Source organism: Phalacrocorax carbo, chromosome 12 (genome assembly GCF_963921805.1).
Source record: "Phalacrocorax carbo chromosome 12, bPhaCar2.1, whole genome shotgun sequence".
Classification (NCBI taxonomy): Eukaryota; Metazoa; Chordata; class Aves; order Suliformes; family Phalacrocoracidae; genus Phalacrocorax; species Phalacrocorax carbo.
The window spans coordinates 3,741,016-3,753,921 of record NC_087524.1 but is presented as its reverse complement, the minus strand read 5'-3'; the positions used below and the strand labels follow the sequence as shown (position 1 = coordinate 3,753,921).

Here is a 12,906-nt window from a genome sequence, read left to right as displayed (position 1 = left end):
TTCCCATCTTCCAGGTGCGTGCTTGAACCACGAGACTAGCTACTGTTTTCCCTGTGTCCTTTGCTCTTCCTCATGAAAAAAAGTGAGCAGCCCTGTTTCAAATGAAGACAAACTATCTTCTTTTCAGGAGTGAGTTTTTTGTGTGAACTCAGTTTTTACTTTCTGGTCATCACCTCATTCAATAATAAAATTAATCAATACCATAACTGCTAGAATTAGTCTTGGCTTACACTATGCCTTTCAATAACTGCCAGCCCAATAAACTGAGAAATAACACGAAGAATGGAAAATATCTTGAGATCACTGACTGTATCCAGAGAAAGTCAGCGCTTTCATTACTGTTAGAGTCTAAAGAAGAGAGCAGGCTGCAACCAAACCCTGTCTTCTGTTAGCAACAGACAGTTATTGCAGAATCTAGGCTGTATCAGTTAAAAAGTGGTTACTGATCCACAAGGTTGCCAGAAAATATGAAGTGCACCATCAGGATGCAAAAGGCATTACAGTGACATGTGCTGTGAATATAGTGTCAGGAGGAACCCTTTCTCTGACTCCAGCAGAAATCATCTGATGCAAAGAAGGTTTTGCTCCTACCCAGTGAAAGCAAGTGTCATTGAAGGAGTCAGGTACGACTACTGGTTGTGGGTTAAGGATACTTCTTCATCAGATGAATGATTTCATTGTACATGTGCAAAGGTGCATCCAATCCCCAGATGAAATCCAGGTGTGCCCATTCAGGAATCCTCTTGTGATAGACGAGCCTCTTAATTCGAGGCAGTAAAATGGCCACATCGTTGGGATTTGCGAGCAAGTCTTGTCCCCCAGTCCATACCGCAGTTGGTACAGGCGTCTCTTCTACATTGTAGAGAGAAGGAGTAGCCTGGAAAACATGAAGCAGTACAGGAATGAACATCTAGGAAAGCACAGAAAACTTTAAACATGCATTTGGGGATTTCTTCTGTCACTGTTCAAAGTCAAGATCCCTAAGCCAAACGGGAAGGAAGTGCCCTTACTTGCCTTTTCTGTCTGTGCTTGCAAGGATGACCCAGCTGATAGCACAGCCAAAGGAAAAATGCCTCCTGAGTTGACAAAGGGTCACTGTTGACTCTGTGCCCTCTCATCTAGGAATTCATAGGGGAGAAACCTGGAACAAGACAAAAATATCAGGACGCCTCTGGATAAACGCTCACCTTGGTCCTTTTGGAGTACTGGTCAGCCCCAGAAGACAGCCATGGTTAGAAACACAACAAGGATGAAAAGGAGCATGGAGTGGCATCTGTAGGAGGAGAGAGGAAGTAGCTTAGGACTCCAGAGTTTGGAAAATAGAGGCCAGAGCAGGGACAGGAGACAGGCTCATACAGTCACAAATAGTAGGAAGAAAGAGCACAGGAAGTAATTATCCCATTACTTCTCATAACACAAAATCTAGAAGGCATCCAGTGACTTTCCAGGGGCAAGTAAATTCAAGACAAACCAAAGGAAGTTGCATTTCATCCCAGCCATCATTAAAACATGTAACTTGTAATGACTGGCTGTTGTGGAGACCTAAAGAGCAGGAAGGTCAAGGATGGGGTGAGAGTCTTGAATGGAGGAGAGGGTCCTCAGAGACTGCTTGAGGACAGCCTTTTCATCTCTGGCTGCCAGAATCTAGGGGTAGCTATCAGCTCTCCAGCTGCCCTCTTCCTAATAGTGTTTCCCTGAGCTCTCATACATTGGCAACTCTTCCAATCACACAAGTAGGCAAGATGCCTCTTGGTCTTATCCACTAGATGTACTCCTCTTTTTCAAAATTCATTTCCTGTCTTTCCTGCCCTTATTTCCCCTTACTCTTATTGATTGTTTAATTGGAAAGTTTTGGTCTTCCTCTTTCACCCCCCGCCCCCCGCCCTTTTTAAAAGCTATTATTGCCACTAGTATTTGCATGCTTTCTCTGTTGAATTCTGAACTGGAAAGTAATAATACTTTCATTTACTTGTGTTCTAAATATGTGTCTCCTACTACATCCTTGCTCTTTTCCTATGTGCTTCAGTGTCGTCCAAGGGTAATAATATTGTTTTACCGACATATACCTGTTGGCATTTTTCCATGTTCTTATTTGAACTGCCCCAGTCATAAGCTTGGAACTTCCCCAAATGGGCTTCCTAAGAGGATGAACAAGAGAAGGGTAGTTACAAAGCCATCATTAAGGAAGTTTGTGGGTTCCTTCCCTTCTGAGCCTCTGACTCCTAGCTAAAGCCTCAACAGAAGTTCTCCTAAAAGCTACAAAAGAGCCAACATTAAATTAATTAAAAGTCTTTACCAGTGAAAAGGGGTCAAATGTTATTGTCAGAACCAAAAAAATCATGGCTTCTGCAGAAAGACCCAGGGATGCTCTCACAGGCAATTTGTTCTAGTTTGTAAAGTTGCTACTGACAACTGCCTTCAGCAAGTTCCTCTCACTGATGCTGCCGTGTCCTCGTCTGACAGTCATGTTGCCATCACTCAGCTCTGTGAGTGGCTCCTTCTTTTGTTTTCTCTTCCCTCTCGGGTTTGAACACAGAAATCACCGTTTCTAGTACTTCCCTCGTGCTCCTCGGCTTTGCCGACAGCGTGGCTGTTACTGCTGTGCGAGACACCGCCAATGGGATGTTAAGATTGAAGGCAAGGTGTCTGTTAACTCCTTTAATAGTAATAACAGCAACAACAACAACGAGGGGTTAGGAGTATTACTCCTTCATGTTTCTACTTGTCAGTCTGTGGCTGACAAGATGCTAGATGCTAGATGCTGAACCAAACCTGAGTCAATTTGTAGAGCTCCCCCCACTGGGCCTTTGTAACCCTTTTTCTTTATGGGCCACGGTTACAAAAGCAATTTAATCAAATCTAGTATGTTATGCAAATACACGGCCAAAAGTATTGTTTGAGTAAACGCCTGTGCAGATGTCACTCAAACGTATCCGTGTGTTTGCTGTGCTGAAACGTGCACGACCACCCGCGAAAGCTCACTGGGTTCGCAGCTGCTGCCTGCTCTGCTCCAGAGGCTGCAGCGCTGCCAGGAAACCCGCCTTGCACCCAGCAGCCTCCCTGGGCACTCAGAGCTTTGACAGCATGTGTCTGCTCATTGCTTGACTCCGCACTGGAAACTTAGCTAATTTCTTAAGGTAAGCTCTGTACAGAACCGTGGGCATCATTTATAAATGGTACTGGATCCACAGTAAGAAGGGTGATACACACATCTGCACACACAGCTTCCAGCGTACTTGCTTCTGCACAAACAGAGCGTTTCACTGTTGGCTTCAAATGTGCCTTTATTGCACAGGGTATTTCTATCCTGCCGGCAAAAGAAAGATTGATGAAAAATAGTGTTTTAAATTGAGATCTCAACTGTAAACCACAAGTTGCCTGTGTTTTCAAGAAGTTAGCTGTGGCTTCACCGTGGGATATCAGCTATACCCACTCTACATCATTCTATATTCATCAGCGATACCCACTCTACATCATTCGATATTCATCAGCGATACCCACTCTACATCATTCGATATTCATCAGCGATACCCACTCTACATCACCCAGCCACTGAGTCATTGAATCATTGAATACCTGTTTTGTCTTTCAGGAGTTTGCTAGTACCTGACTCCAGTGGATTATGTTCTGCACAGAAGTTCCAGCGGGGGGTTGTGCAATACATGCGTTGATTCGGTTCTGAAAGAAAATATTCAGTAAGTATTCCCTTCCTCCCTTGTATTCAGATCTACATCAAAACATCTGCCACAGCAGCGTCATTCATCGATAAAACCAACAGAAGTTGGAGCGGCACGGTCGGAGACTCCCTCAGAGTTGCTCCAGGTGTGGCGATGTGGCAGGTTTGGAGAAGCACCGAAAGAACCCCCATTTTCCAAGATGACTGAGAATCTAAAAGAGTCTACAGGTGGAAAGGACAGAATAGAAAGTCAGCAATTTAGGCCCCAAGCTGGGTGGCTGTTTTTAGGAGTCTAACAGATCCTGTGTGAGAGAGGATCGCGACGGAACAGCTCAGTAAAAGGAACTTCAGCTGCCTGCGGAATGCCAGCTATTTGGAATAAAACTCACCCTAGTCCTGCAGGGGTTTCTTAGCAAGTCGCTGTGTGCTCCTTCCTCAGAGAACATGCTCTAAGGCATTTTGGGGAAGATGCTGGAGCAAGACTTTCACGCCCAGGTGCTCTGACCTACAGCTGCATATAGCGTGAGGTGCCTAAGTATGTCTTAACCCCCAGCGTCTGCCTGCTCTCTCTCCGGTACCCGCTAGGTATCCTGGGCCTCTGAGCACATCCCTGATGGCGGTCCAAGGCTTGGAGGAGGAGCACAAGGGAGAACATGTGTGTTCCTTTCTCCATTGCAAAGAGCTCCTGGAAACGTGAAGCAGGTAGGGGTTTTATTTCTTCTTCCATGGTATGCCAGCATCCTGAAGATCTCCGACAAGACCAGCAGCCAGTGTGAACCAGGAGATGGTGCCCTAGGTGAGGTCTGGCAGAAGGCAGACCGCAGAGTTCTGCGGGGCTTTGAGCAGTTGTCGATCGTAGGGATGGTGCCAAGTGCTCTTCTGAGGAGCGAGGCAGGGGTCCCATGCCATCGGTGGGGCAACCAGCAGGTACCACTGTCTCCTAGTGGGGACTGTTCCCTGCAGCGCTGGCTTGTGCTGGCTAATAGAAACTCAGGAGTGACACCACCGGACAGAAGGTCAGTTTTGGGTGCAGAAGCTTAAACTTGCAGTAGCGCTGGTAAGAGTTACACATACCATGTCAATGTTTTTCGGGTTACAGCCACCCGGACTGAAGAAGACACTTCCACAAAGCCTGGCAAAAGCTCGGTGGCTGCAGACAGGGACTATTAGCCGCCTTAGACAGTCAGTCTGGGGAAGGAATTCTCTTTTGCAAAGAAACCTGGTGAAATACAAACGTAACATTCATTTAGGAATGTACACTTGTATATTTTGCTGTTGTTTTTAATAGGTGTTTGTGTCCTGTTCCTCTTCTCCAGCACTTTCAGTGGTTCTCACTTGCTTTTTCTTCATTTGCCAGGTGATGTTCCCACAAACAAGAAAGAAATTGGGTGTTTTTCCATTGCATCAGCCTGCTCAGGCATTACTCAATTTATGTTTCATCACTTTTAATGACGAGATATGTTAAATGTTAATTCCAATTTGTATTTTAGCTCTAAGCCTGCACATCGTTTGTGGCTTTGTCTTGGAAACCTTGGAGGATCTGCATCTCTGTATCTCTCTGGTTGCCCTGTCCCAGTGCTGCACTATTGCCCTAGATAAAAGTTTTTCTTAATGTCCAGTCTGAACTTCCAAAGGCTTCAGTCCTAAGGTAAACCTACCCCCATGCAAATGAGGAGACTTCATAAAGCCCTATATTTTCTGTTTATCCATTTTAAGAGCCGAACAAACAAGTATATGGTTAAACAGTTGAAATCAAGATATCACATACCTTGAGCAATTTTTCGGGAAGATAGAGGAGTTTTGTGGCTGGGCTTCTGGCGTACTTAATAGTAGCGACAGGTGCCAACGTGAAATAGAGCTTGATTTTTTGAGCCAGCTCTGGCATTGTTGAAAATGCAATGAAAGCTAAGAAAACACAAAAAAGAGGCGTTAAGAAAATAACTGTACATTAGACTGTTCTCAGTATTTATAAATGCTATTCTGCAATGTCAAGCCTAGAAACAACCTTGTTAGTTGTTCAGAGGCTGTGGTTCAGCCTAAACTTGTGTGAAATCCCTCTTCGCCGTGTGTTACCAGCTTGCAGTTTTATTTCCCTCTTTAGAGAGAAATTTCTTTATATTTTGCCTTTACAGCTTTCTTCCAAACCTATTTAAACATAAATGCACACTTCTGATGTCCATTCATGCTTTTCATACACTACTGGGAGGAGCAGTGTGTTTTTTTTTCTGGTCAAACCAATTTCATATTTTCTTTTTATTTTTTGTGAGCGTGTCCTATCCAAACTGGCCAACTTCTCTTTTTGTACTCTCATCTTCCTATTTTGTTTATTTTGGTCAACCGACCATCTGCTGTTGGGCACACCCATGCATCTTGGAAAGAAACAATTTGCATGGCCCACAGTAATTTCCAGTATAATTCTAAGTCGGCAGCAGTTGACTTAGCAGAACTTACAGCACTGGTGCATTTCACCCATTATGTTTTACTGTCTTTACAATAAATTAAAACACCCTACGTGCTGAAGACACCTTATCCTGTGTTTTCCACACTGCAAAGACTTAACGAATACCCCAGGTACATTCAGCATCTGAAATCACGTTACTCCTGTTTTCCTGAAACATTGGTCTGTTGTGTGTAACTTACCGATTGTCGAACCTTGTGAATAGCCAATATATACAACTTTTCCTGTCCTATTTTCGCCACAATTAGATTTATCGCTGCTGGAAGGTCAAAATTTGCCATCTCATCAAAACTGCAGGCAGGAGATTGAAAGAGAGGTATGCATAAATTAAAAATCCATTTGAATTCATATTTTTATTACAGGCTTGTCAGCAAAGAAACAACCTTAATGATTTAGTGAATCGTTCAGCTATTTTAGGTTCTATGTTTTTCTGGCACTGGATATGGAAGACACTACTCATGGTTTTCTGGGGTATTTTGTCCCTTGACATCAATAGAATAGATACTTCAAGAAGTATCAGGTTCAATTTTAGTGGTCTACATAGAAGGAACAGCTGGTGATATAGTAACAGATCACATATTTTGTACAATTTGTCATTAAAGAAAAGATCTATTTTAAAATGTTCATTAAAATAAATGCAAAAATTATTTACATTTTCTCCTTCTGTGACTTTAATATTATTGTAATATACAGACGTGTTTCTAAATAACCTCCAAAACTGCCTTCAGAACTGAGGAGCGGGCTGGACGCGACCTGTGCAGGTTCCTCTGAGTTGCTGTCCTGCTCTATTTCTAGTGTGAAGAACCTTTTTCTAGCAGTAATTAGAGGAAAGTAGTCTCCACCACAGCTAAAGTTCACATGCATGTACGGGGCACCACAGCAAAAAGTGAATGTAAAGAATGCTTTTTAAAAGGTCGCGTAAGTAAATCCCTGATTTAGCCAGCTTAAATAAATAAATATACAAGGGTGGCAATGGAGATGCCCTTCAATGGTTCAGTCTACCTGAAAGCCCAGGATTCATCTTGATCAATGGAATAATTTTCATGTTTTCTGGACCAGCGATTCCCTCTGCTATTTCCCATCCGAACATCAAAGCCAGCATCAGCTAGTATGAAGCCCAAGCTGTTGTTGGGCAGGTTTGTGACCCAGTTACTAGCATCTCCCAATAATCCGTGTTGGAGAAATACAGCAGGTCTCGAAGCTGAAAAGCAAATCAGAAACAAAACAACAGTTTATAAAATGTCTTGATTTTCTGGTAGTTCAGGAAATTTACTGTCCCATGTTCAATATTGGGGTTTGCTCCTGCACCAACTTAAAGGGAGACAACTAAGCACAAGAACAAAGCATCCCTTTTTGTAAAGAGAGAACTTCTTCTAAGCTTCTGTAAGGATTTAGGGAAAGAGATCTGCCTGACAGCAGCAAAAACTAGCTTGGCACCCTCTGGTCATTGTTTGCGTAGCTCTACCACATTAGCTTGAGATTCTCAACACTGATATATAGAATAAAGGTGTGGGACTGTTTGCAGAGGTTTCCATTACCCAAAATATTAATCAGTCATGGATATTAACCAGGTGTAAGCAAAAGCAAAGCGAAATTTGAAGCGGGAACAGCTTTCTCAAAGCAGGCTGATTGGACAGGTTACAGCCTTTACCCTACTTTGTTTTCTAACTTCTACTCATCAACTCTTATTATGAGGATATATGCTTCATATTACAGTGGATTTTTATTGTAAATAGGTGTGCCTGACATAAATCATGTTATTCTTGCAGGCTGTTCAGAGCAGCCAGAATTCTTTATTAAAATGTGACTTATGTATACAAGCTTTAATGGGCATTTTACGAAGAGGTTATCTCTTTCCAGAATGCGCCCCATGTAGGCTGGTTTTGTCTCGTATTAGAGAACTGTACCTGGATTTCCCTGATTCTGTGTACCATAAGGGATTCTGTTAATGGTAATGATATAACCATCTTCTGCCACCACTTCATACTCCTCGCTGGGGTACCCTTTGTAAGTAATGAGCTCATTCTAGAACAGAAAGTACAAATGCATTTGCTTGCAGAAGTCCATTTGACATATTTTATGCATAAGATATTTTCTATGAAGCGGTGTTAGAGAGCAGATATACCTGGGGATTTAGTCCACGTATATTAAGCACCTGAATAAAGAAATATCAGATTGGATATTGTAACCCTAAAACTACAACAGATTTCCTTCATTCTTTGTGTTATATCCAGGATTTGACTATTCAGTTAAAATCTGTTATAAAAAACTGTATTATACTGCTGCCATACAATCAGAAGCCCTTACATCCTGGCGGTATAAGAATCACTGTAACCTCCTAGCAGGAGATTATGATTCCCATGGCTGAGAGCAGGAGCTGCCCGGGTGCATGCTCCCGATCTGCTGCAATGCAAAGTGAAACCGGTTTATTTAAACTACCTTCAGAGAAACCCAGAGAGCTTCACAGCTGGGCTTTTGTGAATGGCGCGTATGCAATGAGTACCACGGAAAAATTGACTGCATTAAAGAAAAAACAGGATCAGCCACTTGCATAGTCACAAGGGAAATCACCAGCACAACAACCTTAAGCTCTGAAATAAATATTACTTTGGACCCGTAACATTCAACCTCTTTTGTTATAAAAGAGGATTGTTTTTTATAACTTTTACTCACAGAATTACTCAATGTAATTTGTCACACAGGACAGAAACCCCAAGATTTTAACAAATTACTAAAGATCTAAACAAGCTTGCTGGGCAAGAGGCGCTCTTCTGAAAATCTGGTGATTTCTGAGCCATGCCGGTCATTCAAAAAAGGAGAAAAAAACAGCCGCTAGTTATTTAGAGTCTTCTTTGATGATGAAATGCTGGCATTACAGATGGTCATCTTTTCAGATAGGGGGATAGCGCCAGCAATAACAAACTGGTAACGGAACTGATATTTAAAAGGAAATTAACTCTGGAGATTTATTAAGGAAAGGTGTTTGCCTTAATTTCTGTCTGCCTTAATTTCTATCAAGCACAGAATACGTTGTTACGCACACAGAAAGAAGAGAAAGCAGCAGTGTATAGAGTGATTAGAAAGGATGGGTTAAATAAAGGCAGCTTATCTACCTTGTTGTTTCCAACACCTCGAAACGCCTCAGCTGTGAGACATGCATTCCTTCCTCTCCAGGGTCACTCTATCGAGCAACTTACCGTATTCATAAATGCTTCGGGATCGGCAGCTCTCTTCATTCTCCTGAGTTTCTCTGCATAAGTAATTCCATGAAACCAGCATGTCACAGCAACAAAGAGCCATATCTTCTCTCTGGATGAAACAGTATTTTCATCTGTTAGTAGTCCTGCTCTGCACGTGCAAGCCAGGCAGGTTCTGTGCTTTTCTGATGAGGGAAGTGCTGCCTGATACTGCGCAGAGCTAGCCTGGTACTCCCTGCTTGTGAATTAAATGGAACAAAACTGACTTTAAACGCTCATCCAAGGGCGTTTGGCAGCAATCTGGATTCCATGCCAAGGCCTGGACTAGGACGTCGCTCACAATCAGGCCAAAAGTATTAGGGAATACAAGGAAACGAGCAAAGCTTTTGGAGTAAGAGATTTCACTCATTCTTCTGAGAAGCAAGTCACTTGCATTAACATGTTCATGCATTAATCAGGAAATGTTTCTGGCTAACTCTGGGGAACACTGGAGTTACTGGGCAACTCGTAACTAAATCAGTTGTTGTCACAGTGAAGCTTTCGAAGTGGAGAAAAACAAGTTGCCGGGAAATTAACCAAAAAACCAGAGATGATTGCAAATAAACAAATTAAAATATTTATAATTTAATTAAGAACTTAGGAACCTAAAGAAAGCACTTATTTATAGTTCCCTAACGTAGTTTATACAAAGCTGCTCAGCGGCAAAATTTATCCACTCCAGAGGATGAGGATGGTGAAGGAAAAGAAAGCTTTGCTAAATGTAGTGATAGGTAGAGACTGAGGGCAGGGACGTCCAGTTTGGTTCGAGAAAAGAGGAACAAAAAGCTGGACAGAAACTAGCCTGCTTAGCTGCGCACATAGCAGCCCCACAGCCCGCGAACACTTACACACTCCTAGCTCAACAAAAATGTGCTTGAAGTACCACTCTATGCCCCACAAATGCCTGGAGACCATGCCTAAACTTCTGTTGTCCCAGAGACACAGCTCTAAGATAGACTGAATTAACCAACAAATCTACTGCATTTATGGTTTTCCAAACCGACAAGACTTTGTAATAATATTAATAGCTTATTTTTTCTTATCACGGAACAATTTATGTTCGAACATTCTAATGCTACTTTCTGATATAATCCATATCTTGAAACTACTTGGCTCCTTTTGCAATAAAAGGAACAGGCATCTTAAAAAATTCTTTTTACTTAGCTTCGGCCTCCTTTCTTCTGCCTGAAAGCCACTGCGATCTTATTCCCACACCTGGCATTTTCCCATGCCTCTCCAGTTATCCCAGAGTTACCTACGTTCAGGCTAGATTAGTGATGTTGCCTCTCTTTAGCCAAAAGGAATCTTTCAAGAAATAGCCGTTTTTCCACCTCTGTGAGTTATAAACAAAACAATATAACAAAATACATTTGTTCTCAAATAATGAAGCAGCTCCTGAAGCCTAGGTTTGATACCATCTTTTGCAGCTTCCACAAAGCCTTCACCAGGTTTGGGTCAGAAAGAAGTTAAAGCATTACCGACCTTGTGCCAGAAACCATGTGTTCGACTGCGCAACTGAGACGACAAGAACGGAAACCCAATTCCCAGGTGTTTGGAAGCAATGTAGGGTGAGGGGGGCAGCAAAATGACAGCCATGCACTGGTTTTTCCCCAGTCAGGCAGCACCTTGACAATAAGCATCTGTTTCTTTCCCACTCCTCATTCCTTCTGCTATCACCTTTCCCCAGGGTAGCACTAGGGAGAGGCGACTCCTCTTATTCTCAGACCTCATGCTTTTCATCTCCTTCGCCACCACAGCTGTAGCAAGGAGCTTTTAACCATCACAGACTGCTGGATTTTTAAGGGGAATACCAGCCTCTGTGTAGCAGCAGAGCAAGATCAGGAATTTTGAAGACGAATATATTCATAGATACACCTTAACATGCCTAATGAAATTGTCAATAAACCTTCTCTTTTACTAACAACCTGCCTATGCCAGCTTTCTGTGTAATGTGGAAAGCGTGGAAAGAACTCTAACTCTCTGATACTTCCATAGATGTTATTGCACATATTTTTCTCTTATTCTTTTAATGCTCATGTTGCTGTCCGTGATTCTACATCGTTGCAGGAGTGGTTACAGGAGATATTCCTCTATTCATATTTCACCTCTAAAATGGCCATAGAGTGAAATGGCTAGTCCCTAAAGGAGTAGTTCTGAAACTAGAATGCTTTTCCATAACCTGTATGGACTCAGGAAACATTACCATAATGGCCACTTGTCTCAGTGGTCTCAAGCGTAGCGGGAGTTGTCCAGTATTGCCCAGCAGTAGAAATTAGGTAGGTTTGAGTAGATTGTTGGGTCTTCAGGACAGTGACCTCTGTGAAGCTCTTCTCTTTGTGGAGTACAAGCGTCATGCTGCCATGCTCCCTAACCGGCGTCCTAGTTACTCCTCTCATACAGAGTTTGCAGAAGTGCGATCGAGGCTTTTTCTTTCTTCTTTTTCACCTGCGTGTTCTGGTACGGAGCTGGCAGACTTTGCATTCCGCCTGCTCCAGCTTGATATTTTTAAACCTTGAGACTAATTATTCTTTCTTGTTCAGTTCCCCACACTTGTTTCTCCAAATATTGATTCTGCCTCATAGATACCGTTCGTCCACACAGAAGAGATCAGCTTATACACTGAGACGAACATCTACCCAGGTTTTGAACAGACTTTGATATTTCTATTTATATTATAGCTTGCATACTTTCTCCTTGCAATACTGGCTCTGGTTAGGAACAGAAATATTTAATATATCCTCAGAAGATATTTCCTTTAATATTTACAGACCAGAGAGAAATACGAAAGAACATCTCAGAAGACCTGTTCCTACAAGATTTGCTAGCAGGCCTTCAAAGAGAAATATAACGGTCCAAGTTCAGGTTCTGGCAGAGAATTAGGAGAGGAAATTCTTTTCAAAAAGCTGGTTTAGAACATGAAGTGTTTCCAAATATTGACTATACACATGGGGTGGGCTTTTTTTAAGATCTTCTCTTTATTTGCTTTCATATACTCTAACTTTTTTAATCTTCCCTCTAAGAAAACCAGCTTTTCTCTTTTTCTAAAGTCCCAGTGTCTTTCGAAGCTCAACATGAGTTCCACGAGCGAACTGTTTAAACATGTACTTGCCTCGAGTACCTAACGCTATTCTGACACATTAAGATACGCTACTAACTCCCTGTGAACAAAGCCAGCTTCACTCTTTATTGTAATGCCGTGCTTCACTGACAAAAAGAACTCAATAAAACAATGTTGAGTAAAAGGACAACGTATAAATGGCATAGTACCATAAATAGCAACCTGGGGGATAAAGTCGTCACTGCAGGTTACTGGCAGCAGGTGTTTGAAGTGAGCGTTTGAGATGGGGAAAGAAGATGAGCAAGGGTGAGCGTTGGGCTGCATTCGTTAGTGCATTCGTTAGTTGGCAGGTTTCAGGGGAAGTTACAGTGTAAACAGGTGCAGAATTCATTGGAAATGCTCAAAGGCTGAAATGTTGCTCTCTGAGGTGTAGCTGCAGCTTCACAAATGTGGTCATGTGCAAATGAACTGTGAACTG

At 42.4% G+C, this 12,906-nt stretch overlaps 1 protein-coding gene across 1 annotated transcript; it reads right to left on the bottom strand.

The window, feature by feature from the left end:
- Nucleotides 1–229: 229 nt before the first annotated feature.
- Nucleotides 230–10,869, bottom strand: LOC104041393 (lipase member M-like). The gene is given in 11 exon segments (XM_064464495.1): nucleotides 230–877; nucleotides 2,067–2,138; nucleotides 3,607–3,678; nucleotides 4,751–4,896; nucleotides 5,444–5,581; nucleotides 6,317–6,349; nucleotides 6,352–6,425; nucleotides 7,137–7,335; nucleotides 8,042–8,159; nucleotides 9,332–9,443; nucleotides 10,853–10,869. Coding segments are annotated over 11 exon segments (1,215 nt in total). The 3' UTR covers nucleotides 230–643.
- Between the last annotated feature and the right edge of the window lie 2,037 nt (nucleotides 10,870–12,906).